Raw genomic sequence first — 21362 nt, forward strand, 5'->3', positions numbered from 1 at the left:
AAGAAGCAGCAGTGCGTAGCACACGCTTCTTGATTAGACCGGGGTTCGAGCCCGTCACCACCAAATACGGAGCATGCGGAAAGGTCAGGGAATGACCACCGCACCGGAGCAATATGGCCTTAGTTGCTAATGCTCCTAAAAAAACCAAATAACAATCATTAGGTCATACCTTATCAGACAGAGTTTTTGCACTTGTGAATAGTTTGATTAACAATAATATTTAATCGCAGTTGATTTGCATACAAAAAAAATGATAGCCTGATTTATTCTTTCCTGAAAGGTGAAACTGTATATACAGTAATACCCCGACTTATGCGAACTCGGAGTTATGCGGTTCTTGATTTTTTTCGTTTGGGAACACTGCCGCCTAGCTCCGAATTCCAACATCTTCAAGGTCGTTTTTCATATGCTATCGATGTACGGTGCGACGGCGGAGAGTGAGAGCGAAAGATGAACAAAATTCAACTTTGCTGCCACACGAGCTGCACACATATACAAGAATTTGTATTCCAACTGTCATATTTATATGTGTGCGTTCGAATTCGTGCTCAACTTTTGTTGGAAATTACATCGTTTTCACGAGAGAAATGGATCGCATCGGTAGAGCCGTATATCGATGGCATATGAAAAACGACCCTCAGTGTTTCTGTTGCTGTGATACGCCTTGGACGTGTTTCGTGCGAACTCTACGTGCACAATTACGATTCTGCGATCGACGAAAGTTAAGATTGTTTGTTTTGTTATACGTTTTCTAAACCCTTAAAAAAAACTGTTGTTCAAACGAAGTAAATCTGATTCTCCTGCACCTAGTAAAAAAAGGAAAACGATATCTTTGGAATGTAAACTTATCAAGGACTTTGATAGCAGAATGAAAATTTGTGAATTGGCAAAGAAGTTTGAGCTACTGGAATCCACAGTAAGAACAATCATAAAAGATAAAGAATTCTCGAAGCGGTGAAAAATGCTCAATCCTTGAACTCAAGCATAATTCATAAATGTCATGGTATTATTTCTGAGATGGAAACAATGCTGAAATTATGGTGTGATAATCAAATAAAAGTGAAGAATTGTCCAGTCGATCAGAACATTGTGTGCTGTCAAGCTAAGCTGATTTTTGAGAGGTTGAAAGAAGCTGGGGAGGTGGGCAAAGATGAAAACTTTGTAGCTAGTAACGGTTGGTTCAACCGATTTGAAACTCACTGTAACTGGCACAGTATCATGGAGAGGCGGCAAGTGCCACGAGAAGCTGCATCTTCTTTTCCTGAGACACTCAAGGCTATGATAGAAGAAGGTGACTATAGCAGTGAAACCATATTTAACGTGGATGAGACTGGCCTGTTCTGGAAGGAGATGCCTAAAAGAACTTTTATCGTGCGTGAAGAAAAAAAACTTTCCAGGCTTTAAGGTTTGTAAAGACTGATTGACAGTGATGGTTGGCGGGAATGCAGCTGGTGACTGCAAGTTAAAACCTCTCTTAAGTTATCGCTCCGAAAACACAAGTTTTAAAAAATATATCTAAAATTAGCTTACCAGTGATTTGGAAGTCAAATCATAAAGCTTGGGTGACAGCTTCCGTTTTTGAGGACTGGTTTGGTCACCACTTCATACCCGAAGTCGAACATTATTGCAAGTCTAAACAGATTCCATTTAAAGTGATGCTTCTTATTGATTACCCGATCACCCTCCTGCCACCCTAATTAATTTCAACCCACTTGTGAAAGTTGTGTTTTTGCCTCCAAACAACCAGCTTGCTTCAACCGATGGACCAGGGAGTCATCAAAACATTCAAGGCATACTACACGAGGCATTCGTTTGCACATCTGAATGAAGCTATGAGACAAAATAGTGAGATATCTGTTAAAGACTTTTGGAAACAATTCAATGTTTTAGATGCTGTAAGAATCATTGAAGAAGCTTGGGATGAAATTCACAAAAAAACATTGGTGTCTGGAAGAAACTGTCCATTTTTTTTCAAAAACGAGATGATAACAACGCCAGAAACTGATCGTGTCGCTCGTGCAATAGAAGTTGTTAATCTTGCCAGGCAATTAGATTTGGAAGTCAATGGTGATGTCAACGAGCTGTTGGATTCACATAGTCAGGAGCTGACAATGAATGAGCTCATAGAGATGCGTGAGCAAAATGTCACTGAAGTATCCGACACTTCAGACCCAGTTCCACCAGAAAAGCACATGACAATTGCAAGCTTGACAGAAGGTCTCAGCTCAACTGAAAAGGGCTTAAAAATTTTAGAAAACATAGACTCCAACAAAGAATGCGTTATAGCTACAAAGCAAGGAATAAAAAAATTATTAGCTTGCTACGAAGAAATTCTGCGTGAAAAAAAGAAGGCACTGTGTCATCAGACGAATTTGTTAGATTTTACGAAGCCATTGACATAGAAATAACTTTTTTAACGTAACTCATTTATTTTTTTTTAAATACATATTTTGTATTAATATGTATAAAGAACTACAATTTTATTAAATATTTTTCTTCTAACCTAGTGTTTTTGTTAGTCCTTGGTCCCAATTAAACTAAATTTATATGTATTTATATGCAAAGTTGTACACCGACTTAAGCGATTTTCATCAGACCCACCTATCGTGGTATTACTGCGATATTCGCAGTAATACCGCGGGGTATTCGTAGTAACTTCGGGGTATTACTGTACAACATATTCTTCTTAAATCAATATCAGATTATTTGAATTGTGTTGTATCTTGAAGTTGCTGCCTTTCTCTGACCGAGTTGATAAAGGGTATTATATGAATTTTTATATTTACAGATTATTCGAAATATATTCAAGGTCTGAATTGGGTTTCACAATATGTAAAATAGCTGGTCTAATTTGAAATGATTGCTGAACCAACTACAAAAAAATTATGGCAAAATTTAATGGGGGTATAACGCTAAATGATGATTTGCTATTGTACAGCATGTGGTACTGTTATACAGTGTATGGCAGGGTTTCCATTTCTTTTCACTTCCCCAAGAACCAAGAAATGCATGTGGAAGTATCACACAGGGGAGAGAGAAGGAAAATTTTTGTTTTATTTTTATGTTAAAATTGGACTGTTGTTTAGATTTTATGATTTCTAAATTAAAATTTTGCTTAACCAGCTGCTTGTTTTTCTCATTGGGAAAGTTTTTTCCCATCTTTGGTTTAGGGATTTGACATTATGATTTGATGTAAATGTCATAGGTGTACTTCTGAAACAAATGTAAACCAATTTTAGTGGGGGGGGACACAATGGCTCTTCACACCCCATACTTATTTGGAAGTTTGTCTCAGCACGCTATGACAATTATGTTGTTATTTTTATTCAGAAATCATAAAATCTAAATGATAATAGGTAGCCTAATTTTAACATCAAATTAAAAAATGTCAGCACAGTTATAATTAAAAGTCCAGACGACCTAAAAATAAGCAGTGCCTTTTATTTAAAAACGTATAGTTGTGATAATATTTTCCTTTCAGTAAGCAGCTTCCTTGGTGAAGCTATTTCATAAATAGCAACTTAATTACAGTCTCTCTCTCTCTCTCTCTCTCTCTCTCTCACACACACACACACACACACACACACACACACACACACACACACACACACACACACACACACACACACACACACACACACACACAAATTAAAATTAGAACCAAACAAGAAAAATTAAAGGTGAAGACCTTTGTAGGTGGCAGAGTGGTATCATCACCATCCTCCCCACACCGGATGGAAAAGGCCCAAGTTCGAATCCTGTCAATGACACAAGGAACTTTTATGGGCTTTTTTTTCACTCCATGGCTGTGTTAGTCTCAGGCTTAGATAGTAACTCAACCAGAGAATGCATGCACTTTACTGACACAATACACATGGTATTGTGTATCTAAACTATTACCTAATGTAATAGTTTGGATTATATTGAGTTTGTCACTAAGCTTTAATGTTGTTCTTTTTTTCTTCTCTGTATGAGGTTTATTAACTTTAGGAGCCATAGTGAGGGGTTTTAAATTTAAAATAAATGTAAAACGGCAGTATAATCCGTGATATCAGTACAGAATTCACTTTCAAAAGGGCAAACTTAAACAAATACAGTAATCATGTGACTTGCCACTTTTTTCTGCACTGCAAGACATCTGTGCTATATGTAACATCTGATCTCAATGTGTGTTAGCTTGAATGTTCTGTTATTTGGGGTGCCATTATTGACAGTCTACTGTAAATTGAAATGAATGTATTTTTGACTCTTAACTCTGAATTAACCAAGTGTTACTGTAATCCAGGGGGTGGCCAGCCTTTTTAAATGGTGGGCCAAATAAAATGTCTGTGAGGTACATGCGAGCCAAATTTTTTTTTCAGCTTTCCACAATTTTTAGAATTATTGAAATGTGTATAATGAGAAAATTGTCATAAACAGTTTTATGTTATTGTAATACTTATAGATACTCATACATATAATTAATTTTATTAATAAGAAAAACAAAATACAAATTCAAGATAAAATTACAAAAATATCTTATTAAAAAATTAAATCTAATTATTGATTTCAAAGATTTTATGAAACCTTAATAATTTTAGATTTTCAATTATGCATTGCGATAAGGTTTCAATAAATATCTTCATAAAAATAAAGTAAATTAATTTGGAGAGGATTTCCAAAGTAAATAATTTGGAAATCCTCTCCAAATTATTTACTTTTATCCATTGATTATTCACTGACATTTGCTGTTGAAACACATGATACACTTGCACTGCAGTCACATTCTGCAGAGTCGAGAGTCCGGAAACAACTACTGACTGCTTTATAAATTGCTTTAGGTTGGCACCCTAGTTTCAAATATTCTTAAAGAATTTTTTAATAACAAAGCCAATTTATTAAAATTTCTTATTAGGAATATTACAAGTGTGAAATGCACAATACAAATTAAATAGAAACAACAAATTATGTATATGAAATTTTTAAATAATACAGTAATATAAGAAATGAAATACAGGCAGTTCTCACTTTACGAGTTCCCAGGTTTAAGAGGTTCCCCCCCCCACAAAGTATCAACAAAATCGAAAATATGAACATTAATTGCAAAAAATTAATTAAAAATTCATAAATACCGCATTCCAAACCACACGTGTAGCTATACAATAGTGTACCCAGCTTTACGATATTAATCCATTCCAGAGACACCATCATATCGTGAAAATATAATGTGAACTGAATAACATTGTTTTTTTGGCAATTCATTCCACTACCTCGGAAGTTGAAATTTTCGCTATATAACTCTCTAAAGTGCCTCCGTAGCCAGGTGGGAAGGAGCAGCAGTGCGTAGCACACGCTTCTTGATTAGACCGGGGTTCGAGCCTGTGACCACCAAATACGGGGGATGTGGAAAGGTCAGGGAATGACCACCAAATACGGGGGGTGTGGAAAGGTCAGGGAATGACCACCGCATATCCCGGAGCAATATGGCTTTAGTTGCTAATGCTCCAAAAAAACAACAACAACATAACTCTCTAAAAGGTCGTTTTTTGCAAATTGTATTAGTTACCAATTCAGATCACTAAAATGCACTACACTTTCATCGTTATCATATGTTCCGTTATAAGAACCAATTTTGAATGGCTTTGTGACATTTTTCTAAAGCACATTTCTGGAGGTCATGACCATAAAACAATTTGCACTTTCCTGTTAGTGCAAGCAATTATAAACGGGTAGTAAAGTCGATGTTATTGCATTTGCGAAAATACTGATAGCTGGAATTGTGTGGTTTTTTTTTTGCGTTATTATGGTGAAATGTGTTTCCCCTTTACTTCAATTGTATAAAAAACAAATTCTCAGAATCTTCTCTTCGTTCCTTTTTTTTTTTTTAAGCCTCGTAAACTTGTTACTCACACAAATCATGTTAGTTGCAATTTGTGCGTTCCATAAAAAAAAATGCTTATGCATACCATTGAAATTTATAAAGAAAATAGAAGATTATCTCGGAAACAAATGCCTCTTGAAGCAGACTGAAGATTTCTGAAGAAGACTACTCCTTGTGCAACAAACAGAGTGCTGAGCCAATAATAAATGATCAATGAGTGTGCATTTTTAGTCGATGATGAAGAATAAACATTCTTTAAAATTTAAGTCATAAATAATTTCTTTATTATTATAATTTGCTTGATTTTACAGGCTGTTTTTAATTTCTTTGGATAAATCAATCATTGTTTAAACATAAACTAATTAGCTAACTAATTTCATTGTTGATAATGTAACCCCTATTTTTAACATTGTCTATGAGAAATAAATTCCCGCTTTACGAGCACGTGCTAGGAACGAATTAACTCAAAGTCGAGAACTACCTGTATATTAATGTGATATTTGGTTATTTGTAAGTTGTTTTGGAGGTTTTTTGATTAGTGTCCTTCATTTTGGTAAACAGCTGCTCACATTTTTAGTTTTTCATTAAGAAATTTGTCATTTCTTGCAAAATGAGTGAAGGTAACTTCAGTCATGAATTGGAATCTACCTAATATTTTATTACATATATTAACAACTTCATCCCATACGTGCCTCCAGGGCTTAGGCCTATATGCACTATCTAATATTTTATTAATAATATTTGGATATATTATAATAAAATATTAGGTAGATTCTGATTTCAAAATATTTCAAATGGCCTCATTTTCCAATTTTGGCCAGTCACATGGGTTCAGATCAATCTGACTTGATCTGAACCCATGTGACTTCAGTTGATAGAGCAGTTCTGTGCATATACAGCATAACGTTTGACATGTATACTCTGACAAATTGTGATTTAAATAACCTTGTATAGAACAGTACAATTTTTCACCTTGGTATTGCATTTGTAAATATTTTTTTTTTTTTTTTTTTTTATGATTTTCATTATTGCATAATCTGGATGTTGTCTGTTCCAGATTTAATCTGTCTGATTAACACTTTTCTAACTACAGATCTCAAAAGTGATGCAATTTAATTAGAATCATCCTGTATCATGATCATTAATAATAAAAAATAAATCATGATTATGGGCATCCTGTTTTAGTATCACTATCACTATTATCATTAAAAGAAATAGAATTAAGATGACAGTTGCATGTAATTAGCAGCAGTTGGAATTTTATTATTATTAATGAATTGAAGAAACTGTTATGCTAATGTTAACTTTATTGGAACAAGTTCAAAGCATGTGGATTCTGTGATTTATACACAAGCATCAGTTTCATCATGTGTCCACTAGCGTTTGCGCAAAACAAAAGAGTGAGCCTATCTTTGGAAGCTTTGGCTTTGAATCCAGGAGCAGATTTTTCATTTTAAGTATGTTCTGCCTGGCATTCTCTTCCAAAACACCTTCCATTGAACACCTGTTCTTGAACAGGTGTTCAATGCCGACAAAATTCATATCCTTTGTCTGTAATTATTATTTTTTTTTAATTCAGTCGGGAAACTTTCTGCAGCCACGAAATCTGCTGATGCAGACTCACGTTATGAAGACGATGTAGATTTTTAAACCTTTCAAACCAGCCTTTGCTAGCTAAAAAAACTTATCCTGTTTTTAAAAAAAAAATTTTTTTTTTTTGTTTGTGTTACAATTTCCATGAAGAAATAGCCATTCCATAAATGCAAGCGAGTGTGGTTACCTTTCCTACAAATCTCATCTTTCATTTATTACTTCCTCTTTAATTGTTTGACATGCTGAAATCTTCAACTTACTTGAAATTTCAAAACTTTTTTTTTTTTGTTTTTTTTTTTTTTCTGTTCAGTCTATGGAAGAACTGGAAAAAGAGATGTTGAATGGCCAACGTATGCAAGGACCTCAAACAGCAGAAGAAGTACATACAATGTTAGAAAAACAAGGGAAATTAGAAAGGTATGAATTTATTAAGGCTCAAGTAAATGCATAAACATAATATACTTTGTAAAGATAAAAGAGCACTTTGCACTTTTTTTTTTTTTTTGAAAGTGTACTACATATTGATATTGCTTGCTGTTTATTTGTTTTTACAATAATTTAGGCATCTTTATTGGAGAAGCACAGGATGGATGAATAAGGGCATTAGATTAAATTTAAACAACAAATCAGATTTTTCATAAACTCCTGAATAATTCTGGTTTACTTCATAAGTGACAAAATATTTAAAACAAATTAGAAACATTGAAATAAAGCAAACACTTACAAATAGACCAAAGAAATTAGTATTATTAGTAGTGGAAAATGATGCAAGAAAGCAAGCTCATACAGCATCAGCAAAAAAAAAAAAAAAAAAAAAAAGTTAACAGCCACCAAGTATGTTATACATTATTTTAAATAATGTAATGCCACAAAGGGTTACCGATTACAGAGCTTCCTTGCATTTTGTGTGTTTCACATGTGTTGTAATTATTGCTGACTTCTGTCCAGACAGAGCTGAAGTGGAAGTGAAGGAGTGTTCCTCATGCTGATAGAAAAATTCCTCTAATAGAAGATACCATAGGTGGATGGATTGTCTGTGCTGTACTGTTTGCAGAGCTTGTTTGTTTTGTTGGTCTAGTGCCTTGGGATACATGCTGTGTGTGGCCGGGGGTATGTGTCAAGGCTCTGCTTTTGAACATATGCACCAGGTCATTGTTAATTAGTAGCCCCTTGAACCTGTTGACGGAATTGAAAAGAACCCTAATCAAGAATGACTTTAAAGTCTCCTCATCTTGTGTCAGTCTCTAGAGAGTGTTGTAATTTCCCCAAAGTTCTAGTGTCTGGTTTCAGCCGAATGTAAGGTCAGATCCAAGACCTTGAGTTATACATTGTCTTTATGTTCATGGATCCTTCCTTTGACCCCAGGTCTGCACAAACACCTTCACAAATTTCACATTTCACACTCTGTTGGAGAGGTGGGTTTGAGGTGTTGGATGCTTCTGGAAGCAGAGAATCTTGTTTTAATGTTGTGCTTCCTGGTCAGCCAGCTGAACTTATCACTTATTCTGGGGTTGAATGCAGCCATGATATGAATTGTCTTCTATCGGTGGCAGTGTATTTGTAGAAAGGTTATCATGGGTATCACTTCTGTAGCTTTCTAAAACTGACGTCACTTCTAATGAGAGTATCTGTCCATTTTATTTGTGATGGCTACCCATTACAAATGAAGGTACTCATAATATGAGCTAGCTCAGCCTGGAGGTTAGAATCCTTTCAGATCCAGAGGGGTTCCGGAAGGAACTGGGATTTAAAGATTTCAAATTTTGTGGCATGGAGATGGTTAGACTTTAAGGGAGGACCCTACTTGAATACTATATGCTTCTGTAGCAATAGCATGGTCTGACCTGCAAAGTAACACATCAAGGAAGGAAAGCCACTTGTTAACCTCTGTCTCATGCTTGAATGTTAAGTTCAGATGGAAGGTTGTTCAAATGGTCATGGAAACTGGAAAGCAGTTGGGGACCATGGCCCTAAATGACTAATACATCGTCCACATAGCATTGTCCAGAGTTTCCGCTCTTGTTGAGATAACAGTGGCTTTATCTTCATGTGATGCATGAGCACCTTGGCAAGGAGAAAACACCTCAACCCTTCTGACATCACTAATCTGATCCAACTTTCAACAAAGTAAACATACTTCAGGTTCCCCCCCCCCTCTCTCTCTCTCTCTCTCTCTCTCTCTCTCTCTCTCTCTCTCTCTCTCTCTCTCTCATACACATGTGCACAGATATTCATAGCTTTTAAGTTAGAAACCTTCAGGTCCTGCATTTGCAAGGGCCCTGACTACCAGGCTAAGCTAGTTCACATTAGTTGCACCTTCATTTGGGAATATGGAAGATGCGGAAAGGTCAGGGAATGAATGACCACCGCATATGGCCTTAGTTGCTAATGCTCCTAAAAACCAAAACAACAACTTTCATTTGGGTATCCACCTGTTCATTATAAGTATGGTGCCTTCACCTTAGAAAGCTACAGAATTGGAACTTGTGATAACTGTGACATGAATACACTGGTGGAAGATGTTCTTTGCATCATAACTGCATTCATCTCTGGGATAAGTGATAAGATCATTCACTTGGACAGAATGCACAAGATTAGAACAAGGTTCTCTGCTCCCAGGAACATCCGATAACTTCTCAAACCTTCTTTCCCAGCAGAAGGCAAAATAAAACATTCCATGCATCATATAAGATGTGAGAGTTTGTGAAATGTCAGTTAAAAAGAATCCACAAACACAAAAACTGTGCAACTCTAAAGTTATCACCATGGACTTCCAAATAGCTGAAACCAGACATTGTTGGAACTTTGGGGAAACTACAATGCTATCTAGAGATTTTTTGCAGGTTGAGGAGACTTTTTAAAAGAGTTGTTTTTCATTAGGGCTCTTCCCAATTTCATCAACAGGTTCAAAGGGCTGATTAACAACAATCTAGTGTGTGTTCAAAAGCATCCTGGCACAGTTCCCCTAGCATCTCAGGCAGAACAAAACTAACAAGTTCTTCTAATAGAACTAGTGCAGACAGTCCAGTTGTACTGCTGCCAGACACGGCAAAATATTTTTTCTTCAGCATAAGGAACACTCCTTCACTTCCAGTTTAGTTCCAGCTGGACGGTGGTCAACAGTAATTAAAACACATGGAATTCCAGCAAGTTCTGTAATACCATAACCCTTTGCATCATTCTGTTATTTAAAATAACATAGTTGTTTCTAATTTCCAAATAATCCTGGTTTATTTCTTATGAAATAAATCAGAATTATTTTGAAGTTTGTGAAATGGCTTTGTTATTTTAATTGAATGCATTTATTCTTGTCAGTTGTGTGTTTCTGTACTTTTGTGAACAAACATAGTTAACTTACTGCATTACCAACACATTGTTAGGTGTCCTTTTTTCATCTTTACAATTAATTTCACTATGTAATGACTGATAATATATTTTGCTTAATATAATAATTTCCTTTTATACTTGGTTGTTTGTTATTTGGTTTTTAGGAGCATTTGCAACTAAAGCCACATTGCTCCGGGGATATGCGGTAGTCATTCCCTGACCTTTCTGCATTCTCTGTATTTGGTGGTCACGGGCTCAAACCCTGGTCTAATCATGAAGCGTGTGCTACGCACTGCTGCTCCTGCCCACCTGGCTACGGAGGCGCCATTTATACTTGGTATGGCCACTGTTATTAGAGGAGTTCAGAACTTTGTAACTGTTTCTATTGTAGCTAATATACCAGCACAGCAGTTAATAATGGATTGTGCTTTTCTTTGTAACAATATACAGGCTTGATCTTGTAATAATATACAAAGATACAGATGCCACAGCCAATGTATGCATCTGTATATCAGCCAACTTGTGTGTAAATAACAAGTGGTATAAATAAATTCATTATTTAGCTTAGTACTGTTATATGACTTATAATATTGGTTTGATTGTTATATTGTTTATATATTGCCTGTTTTATTAGTGTGTTCCAAAGGAAAAGTAGAGCTTAATTTATTCATTAATACAACAGAACATAACACTACACGATATTCCACTCCCCACACACACTTTTTAAATCTCTGGCCTCCACAGAGTTCTGTGTCACAAAAACAGAGTACACAATGCGGAGATGGGGGAAACCCCTGGTGCAGTCAGACAATTAACACACTTTACAATACAACAGGCAATCAAAAATAAATTTATATTCATAAATTTATCTCTCACTGCCTGTGAAAGTTCACAAGACCATCCTAGATTTGTAGCTAACAGGTATTTTGCATTGAATCTATGTGATTGAGGTTATTAGGAAGGAAAAGGAACATGAGAGTGAGGGTAGCTTCAAATCAGAAGACCATTAAGGCTATAAATGGGAATCTTTATGCAGGTGGAACTAGTGCATAAATGCAAGTTCCTTTTCGTTGGAGATTTCATTGTCCCATATTAATTGGAACAACTGGGAGAGGGGAACTTAACCATTTAGGTCAAAATTTAAAAATCAAATAGATGATTGTTATCTATAGCAGCATGCTAAGAAAAGTACTAGCAGCAAGGATATTCTAGACCTGATCACCCATTATTCTGATAGCATCACAGTATAATAATATAGGGTTTAAAGTATAATTAAAATACATATCCTTTTAGAGATTACAGTTATTTCTATCTGCACTTTCACTGCTATCCCTTATGAAATATTTTGAAAGCACCATCAAAATGTTACTGAATGCTGGCTGAGATGATGCTGTCTCTTCTGTAACTTAGTATTAATTTTTTTTAAAAAAATCACGGTAAAAAACAGCATTTTTTAAATGTATACATTTTTAATTAGAAATTTAAAAATTATAACCAAGTATACTGCAATCCATTAAGAAAAAAATATATATTAGAACAGTGAGGCCACAGTTACCATCAAAATGTTACTGAATGCTGGCTGAGATGATGCTGTCTCTTCTGTAACTTAGTATTAATTTTTTTTAAAAAAATCACGGTAAAAAACAGCATTTTTTAAATGTATACATTTTTAATTAGAAATTTAAAAATTATAACCAAGTATACTGCAATCCATTAAGAAAAAAATATATATTAGAACAGTGAGGCCACAGTTATTAGAGGAGTTCAGAAGTTCTGAACCTATGACCATGTTTGTTAAAAACAGTGGTGCAACTGCAGCCAGGTTATGGTGGATGTAGTTATTAATGACAGTCAATGTAGGTTACTGCAACACTTAGAAAAATTGTATAAATATTCTGAAAAAAACAGCAGTGAGGCTTTAATTCCAGTAAATGTCAGGTTCTGCATTGAGCCATAGTGATGTGAGGTTACATTACCAACTGGAAAGTGACATGCTGAGTACCATTCTAGTTGGTTGAAATATAGTTTAACATGAAGTTCTCCTAGCATGTACTTAGACTGCCATGTGCAAGGTTCTTTCAATGAAACAGGCATGTAGGGGAAATTTTGAATTACCTCTCTATTTTGACAGTCAAAATAGAGAGGTAATTAACCCACTGTACAAATTGGTGGTCAAACCATATTTTAAATACTGTATACAGGTGCAGAATTCTCAATTCAGGAAAGATATAAATTTCCTTCAAAGGCAGGGGCAGACTTTGGCCTAGGCAGACTAGGCAACTACCTAAGGCCCATAAAACGGTTTTAATATGCATTGTTTATAGTATAAATTTTTTTAGGTAGAGGATTCTTTTTAGCTTTCAACATAATACAAGACCTGTATTTTTATATTTAGTAATAGGCCTTTTTTAAACCATTCAACTGTGTCCTCCATTACAATTTCTGAAAGGTGACAACCCTAGGTGGGGTCTGAAATGAGAATCTTGCTTAGGGCCTGATTTTTCCTTAGTTTGCCACTGTTCAAAGGTACAATAGAGGACAACAGGACCAATTGTGACACAAAGATATTCTTAGAGGAAGAAATTCATAATTTTAACATCTACAAAGCATAAAAACTAGACATCTGTGTGAGTTGCCAATGGTTTTCCAATCCTTTAAAGGGTTCAGCAGTGAATGATGGAAATGTTTTCATCCTTCTAGAACAGAGATGATGAATCATTGTCATGTGTACCATGAGTAGCACACATAAGAAAATATACATGGATGTGGTCACCCATAGGTTCATAAGAGTTTTTTGTTTATTTTTTTTTTTTTATTTGAGAGATTGTTTTATGGTCTATCAGGCACATCTGGCAGTGAAAGCTATAAGTATAATTGTCTACAGAACTATACAACAAAGTTCACAATTGAACAAGTATTGTTCTAATGAGAACTTTGAAGTATTGTTACCTTTTTCTTTTATAGCGACAATAAAGACTTCCCCCCCCCCCCTGTGGCATATGAAAATTGTTTTTGTTTCAGCTTATTTCTTGTACACTACACAAGATTGAAAATGTTTGCCATTGCTGTTCTGGGATAATGCAAAGAAAGGGAAATTTGCATTTAGTCAATGAGTACACAGCTATAAATGCAAGTTTACCTTTGCATGGACTCACATGCCATTAGGCACATCCTTTAATATTTTAATAAAGCAGTGTATAAAACTTAGACTTTGTTTGAACAAATTACCAACTAGCTTAATAGGGTCAGAGAGCTTGTCTTTTTAAATAGAGATTGGAGAAATGTTTGGAAGTAGTAGATACAACATATTGTCCTATCAGTTTATTAGAGAATCCAGCTTTCCAGTGTCCATGCCTTCTGTCACAGGCAAATGATATAGCCCATGATATAGCCATGACGTGCTAGTGGTGTGACAGATCTATAAATATGAGCTACCGTGCCTTGGCAGAGTCACTAAATGTTTCCCATGTGAAAGGCATGTGATATTGGTAACTTCACAAGAGGCATAGGTTAAATAAGGGTTATGCAATGGGTGCATCGGTATGGGTAGTAGGTGATTTCACCCATGTATTGATGCAGACTATCTAGGATCTTCACTTAATGAAGATCTGCAGATATTTGGCTTGCTGTTTAAAAAGGCCACATTATGGACAGTCCCCAGAACTTCAAAACTGGACAGCAGAATCTATTTCCACTAGTACAGCACACAGGTAGTTCAGGAAAATGAGTCTATTCTGTGCAGCTCTACAGTAATATGTAAACCTGTTGTGTGTGTGAGTGGAATAGACAAATACATATGTATTGCTGTTGGAAATAGCAGCAGTGGCTGCTGTAGCACTAGAAAAGGTGCATTTTGATCAAGATAATCATGGTCCATATCACTTACATTGGCAAATACATGAAGGTATGGAGGAAGCTGAGTGAAGCAGTAGATTGCTTTTGCATTCTGCCCTCTTTAGGATACAAAAAGTAATTTCTTTTTAACTTACCAAATTTAGGTAAGTCTCCACGGAGTAATATTACATTACTCTGAGGATGGAGGGGTGTCAGTCTGTCTTCTTGAAACAAGATGGACACAATTTAAATTATAAGAACCACACATTGAGAATTTCACTGTTTATAGTCTGATAAAAGCTAAATTTACAGTAAAAGTTAAGTTATCCTAGAGCAGTGGTGTTTGTTTTACGTTGAAGGGCTGCATTGGGAATTTTCTGAAAATGTGCAGGTGGGTAAGGAAAGATTTGATTTAAGATTGTACTGTTTATCTCTGTAAGAGCTAATGAAGACACATGGTGTCTTCTTCAAAAATAACTAAGCTACAGCATTTATGCTTAATAAAATATTTTCTAAAATTTTTATATTTAATTATGAATATCAATATAAAAGAAAGAACTTAAATTATCTGTACACACACATGCAGCTCTGTAACATATAAATCAAAACATTTGTGTGCATGCTTATATCTGAACTTCTTTGAAACTGACTGATGCTATGCAAGCTGTAACTCCATATTTTGCTTCTAGAATGTTCTAATTTGACTAGTGATAATTTTAAAATTTCTTCCACGGGCTGAATAAAACCTTGTAAAACTTAGCTCAAGGGCTGTACTTTGAGCACCTCAGGTCCAGACAACTATTCTTATTACAGGATAACCCATACTGAAAGAATAACATGCAGTAACAAGTCAAATTGTGAAGATTCACATAGTAGAATTATACAAGATTTCACAGTATCTTGCTATCAGTGGTTCTGAATATTGAGATTATTATTCAAATTTTCCTGTGGCAGTGGACTTGTAATGATAACTAAAATATGTGAATTTTCTTTTATTTTTCAGTTTTCCATTGCTTGAAGCAATTCACAAAGTTTGCATAGGAATGATACCTCCTTCCAGTATGATAGACTGCCTTCATTCTCATCCTGAACACATGTGATTTCCAGTCATTAATTCTGTAATATTTTTATAAATAATCACTGTTCCCAGTACAGCATTAGATAGATGATAGTTTTTGTCAATTATTGGGTGGGGGGTATTGTGTGGAAACTTTTTAGAGTGACTAGGTTATAAAATCATTTAATTTAGGAAAATGATTTCAACAAAAAAAATATATTTTTTTTCTCTTTCCCCTTATCTGGTATGTTTCAATGCACCTTAGGTAGGTGGAATATGATTGAGAAATCTAGTAACGTTTTATTTGCTGACTTTGTCATGTTATTGTTGATATGCATTTCTGAGCCAAAGTATTTTGTTTTGTATAATGCATAATCTTGTACTCTTTGAATATTTCCTCTGTTATTAACTTTGTTATATGTATACATTCTATTTTCTTATATTTGTTATTGCATATTTTATGTCCCATACTATTTTAATACCTCATGGTCATGTTTAAACACTGTCTTATCATATATCATACCTGTACATAATTCTGGAATCAATGCTGTATGGCTGTAGCATCATTTTCATGTAATGCATCTTGCCTTATAAGGTAGGGTTCCATCTATTCTGTAAAATATATATATATATATAAGAAATATTTTGAGTATAATAATACCTTCCCTTTTTGTGTATTTTATGTTATTCAAATAGCTGGTTATCCCAGTTTCATTCACTTAGGGTTTTAAAGTTTTTTTAAATAGTGTGTGTGTGTGTGTGTGTGTGTGTGTGTGTGTGTGTGTGTGTGTGTGTGTGTGTGTGTGTGTGTGTGTGTGTGTGTGTGTTACTTTTGCTTCACCCTAAAATTTATGGTATATTTTCTGTGATGACTGACATAACCACATGAACAATCTCTGCAGCTAGAAAAGTAAGCTCTGACAACATCATACTTAGTTTATTTTTAAAAATTATCTGTAACATATAAATCAAAACATTTGTGTGCATGCTTATATCTGAGATAAGCATGCACACATGTGAGATAAGGATTTTCAGTGAAGGTAAAGGAAGCCAACACGAGAAATGTCGGATAACTTAACGTGGAAAATTAGTTTCCCGATACGGCACTCTAGTGCTGCTCCCTCAGTAAACAGATGGTAGGTGTTCAGTCTGGAGCAAAGTCGAGAACAATATATTGATTGACAGGTAGGCGTGGCAAATGATGTGCTGATTTTTTTTTTTTTTTTTTGGTAGTTGTTGGCACGTTGGCTTCTGTGGCCATAATGCACCTCCCAAGGTTTTTGCAGTACTTTGATCCAAGCCTGAGGGAGGATTCGAACCTGCTACCTTTGGGTTGCCAGGCAGGCACTTTACCCACCCAGCTAGCCCGGTCGGCAATGTGCTGATTGGTGTGCGAACACAACATACAATAACATCGGTTTAGTAGCACTCTAGAAGCACTAATGGTAACTTGCCCTAATGAGCACTTTCCATAATGGTAAAAAAAATGTCAGGTTACCTCCACTTGAATCCCATGGGAGCTTGAACCCCTCCCGAAATGGAGGGGGTAACCTAACCTTTTTTTCTTTAGAATCATGAGTGGACTAGCGCATAAATTGTTTATTAACAAAATATTAATTTTTTTATTAAGGTCAGATTACGAAATATAATGAAAAATAAAGAAACCTTTCCTTTTTTTTGTAACCTAACCTAAATCAACAGTATAGTAAAAACACTCATGAACTCCAAAAATCTGCTTTTAATAATGAGAAAAAAAATTAATGAAGAACATAAAAATGAACAGAACAAAACTTATTAATTTAGTTTTCATCAAAAAATCAACTGTTTTATTTCCTTACAAATTTCTTCCATCTTTAAAAGATTCATCGCCAATATTACCTGTTTACTGTTCATCACAAAACTATTGTGCACCGTTCTTTACTCATAAATACACATTATAATGCCAACCAATTACTATACAGTAGCTTGTCGTCTATCGCGCCCACCACCAATCATTTCATCGTTTGCCATGCCTACCTGTCAATCAATATATCCTTCTCAATTTCGGCTCCAGACCGATAACACCTAACATCTGTTTACCAAGTGAGCAGCACTAGTCCGGTGTCGGGAAACTAATTTTCCGCGTAAGTTATCCAATGTTTCTCATGTTGGCTTTCTTTACCTTAGCCGGATTTTCTTTTAAAGGCAAAAAATTATTTTCCTTCAATTTTTTATTTGTATCATTAATAACCAGTGCTTGTCAAAATTAACATTAAAGAGGTGAAATTTTTCTTCTGTATCGTTTAATATTATATGTAGTATGCCTGCCTTCCTTTATTCTGTTTGACATTTTTATGTGAAGCTCTCAGCAAAGATATTAAAGTTAAAGAAAAATGTACAAAATTGAAATGTAGTGTTATCACAGTTGCATTTAATGTTTAGAGATTTTAATGTGCTATTCAGTTTGTCAATGAAACATATATTATCCTTGCATGAACATATTTTGTATGTAATCTTGTTAATCAGGTGATGACTGGATTACTGGTTAAGTTATAAGATAATAACAAGAGCATTATTATAAAATCATTTGCCTAAATTATGATACTATAGAATGAAAAGAATAAACAGGAGATAATATTTAATGATTGAATAATATAGTTTTAAAAATATGCTTCAATGACTCATTTTAGTGGTAAGTGAATTTTATAATCAAGTTTTAGTATCATGTGAATTAAACTAAAGAAACGATATATTAGTCTGAATTTTCATTGTTGTATTTTATAGTAACAGATAATTCCTAGAGTTTGTACTCCTGTTGCGGCTGATTGCAAATTGTGCTCATTTTGTCACATGCTTGTAATTTTTATTTCTGAACAAAATATCTGAACAAACTCCCCCCCCCCCCCTTTTGTATGTATAGTTCTACACTGTCCTGTCATTCTACAGTAACTTTTTTTCTTTGTATTTTTAATAGATTTATTGACAGTGTTTATTCAGACATATAGAATAATGGATATATTTGAAATAAATGACTTGAAATTATGATTATTAGCTAGTTGCTTAATAAGAGTGTAGGATCTTTTGAAACTTTATCTTCATTGTATTAATAGTAAATGAGAGGTAAAATCTGAGTGTCAGGATGTGGAAACTGGTAGAATTCAAGCTTTGCTTTTAGATAAGCTACATTTAAAATAATAGCACAAACAATTATCAGTGATCTGTTGTTACTGCCATAATTAACTCAAATATTTTAAGAACTTTGTTTCAGTATTCAGCTGAAACTTTTGTTTTTGGAATAGTACTTCTGATTATTGGAAAAGATGCTCCTCTTTCTCTCTTCCTCCATCCTTGGTTTGTATTATTTAAATTAAATAATACAAATGTATATTAACACAGGTATTGTATTAATATGTACACTGAACTTCTATAGAGGTTTCAGGCGACTGGGATTTTACAAATATCCCATATAACATTGAAAAAAAGAATTGTAAATATCTTCCATTTTAGTCAGTTATTTACATTTTCTGTTTCAGTTGCAGCTAAGGTATTTTCATTAATATAATAGAAAATGTTTTATTGTGCAGACTGTTAACAAGCTTAAATCATATCATTCATACATATTTTTGCATTTTAAAGTGGATTTTTCTCACTAGTCAACTGGCTAGATGTGTATACAATTAGTTCCTGTCCAATTGTTGCAGTTTTACTTTGTCCCCCCCCCCTCTCCTGTTCAGGGCGTATGTAATTTTGTGTTCCTGGACTTCTGAGCTTTGGAGGATGTTATTTCATCCTTTGATATTTGTACATAATAGATTAACTAAGGCCTTATAATACTGAATGATTTTTAAAAAATCACTGTTATTTAATCACTTGCATAAAGTTAACTATGTGAATAGGATCACAGAAGTGTAATAAGTGTTATAAAAGTAAGGCATAAACATAAATAGCAAATCATTATATATATTTATGCACATAAACAGATGGTTTAATAAATTTTCAAATACTATATCATTGATATATAGAAGAGGCAGAAACATAGGTTGTTTATATATGAGTGAAAGGGTTGCAACCTTTAACTGAAATCAGTGCTCTTTAAAAAGTTTTTTTATTTTCATTCAGTGTAATATTCCTGATGAGTCTTTATATCAGCCTTTTATTAAAAGTTCTGTATTGTGTAATATTACCTCTTGCTTTTCTTTGTATGTGTGTTATTATACTCAGAACTATTTTTAAATAAGCCAGGCTGAGAGGCTCCTTTATTAAATATAAAGAAAGCAGAACATTCTTGAAACCAACTAGATTGTACCACTGCACTACCTAAAGTATTACTTTGATTACTTATAAAGTGTTATAAGCAATATAAGGATTATTATTTTAATATAGTTCTTTAAATATTATTAACAGAATTTGAAAATTTTAAGACTGAAAATCTCTTAATAATTTACCCAATCTGGTTACATACTAAGAGTAAAAATTAAATTATCATCCTTTTCACAGATTGAGACAAATTGGAAGACAATTTAATTATTTTTTTAAATAAAGACAATGTGAAAGTAAAAATAACATTGCATCAATTTTGAGAGGTAAGTTATCACAAAAATATTTCCCCAAAAACTACATGAACACATTAGTTAGTGGGATATCTCCCCCCCCCATAATGTTTCTTCACTCTATAGAAATTAGTCTGAAACTAAGGAAGTGATTAAACTTATATAATTCCACTTGTTAAATGGAAGTATTTTCTATTTGTATTAAAATTTTTAGGATTCCATATTTAACTAAAATAAGAACAAAATAAAATGATCAGAAGCATTAAGCTATATATTTTTAGAATTAACAAAAAGTGTGTTCAGTTCTCTAGCCTGTTAATATGTAATATATCTTTATTGTATGTGTGTATGTATATATATAAATTGTTTTCCACTTTTGGAAAACTGTAGGAATGTTAGGAATATGTTTAACATATCCAGTAAAATGCAACAGTAATCATTTGTGAAGGATGCATATGGTGCTAAATAGATTAGTAGCACATGTGCAGTTATGTGCAATGTATCATTTAAATCCATAAAATATTTGACAATTTTAATAAAAGTTATTTTGCACAAAATTCTTGTGATATTTTAGACTTTTTATCCTTCCTTTAAAAATAAATATATATGAATGTTCCATTTTTCCTACTGCCATTTTCTTTTAAGAATATCAGTGTGGTATTATTTCCACTTATAAATAGTAAATTAGTTTTATTTAATAATTGAAACTTTGCAAATCCCCCAGTTTTCCCATATCTCCTATTAGTATTAGCAGTGAAAATGATGCAAGAAAGCAAGCTTTTGCAGCATCAGCAAAAAAAAAAAAAAACCCTTCCCACATCACCTGTTCATTCCCTCTTCCAAGTTTCTCTGGTTATAAATTGAAAAAAAATAAAATGTAGCTGATTTTTATGTATAATCTTTGCTGAATCAAGAATTGTATTTGTCCATAAAAATGTATACAGTGAAACTTCCCTTTAACGGACAGCCATGGGGAATGAAAATCTGTCCGTTAGAGAGAAGTGTCCGCTAACAAGAAGTCTGAGGGAGAAAAAAAAAGAAAGAACGAAAAATCGTTAAACGTTTAATGTAAAATTAAATTAAAATATATACAGATTTTGAACAATATTTTTGTAAAAAATAAACAATTACATACACAAGAGATAAAGAAAAATCGTTAAAC

General features: G+C 33.9%; 1 protein-coding gene across 1 annotated transcript in view; it reads left to right on the forward strand.

Annotated features, from left to right (window-relative positions):
• Gpdh1 (Glycerol-3-phosphate dehydrogenase 1) overlaps positions 1-15822 on the forward strand; it is a 77585-nt gene extending 61763 nt beyond the window's left edge. Inside the window, exons 8-9 of the mRNA XM_090385617.1 lie at positions 7764-7870; positions 15618-15822. Of these exons, the coding sequence (XP_090241743.1) occupies positions 7764-7870; positions 15618-15714 (204 nt within the window). The 3' untranslated portion in view covers positions 15715-15822. The remainder of the gene's footprint in view (positions 1-7763; positions 7871-15617) is intronic.
• The last annotated feature ends 5540 nt before the right edge of the window (positions 15823-21362 follow it).

The sequence above is a fragment of the Mastigoproctus giganteus genome, chromosome 1 (genome assembly GCF_048544385.1).
Source record: "Mastigoproctus giganteus isolate SK-2022 chromosome 1, ASM4854438v1, whole genome shotgun sequence".
Taxonomy (NCBI): Eukaryota; Metazoa; Arthropoda; class Arachnida; order Uropygi; family Thelyphonidae; genus Mastigoproctus; species Mastigoproctus giganteus.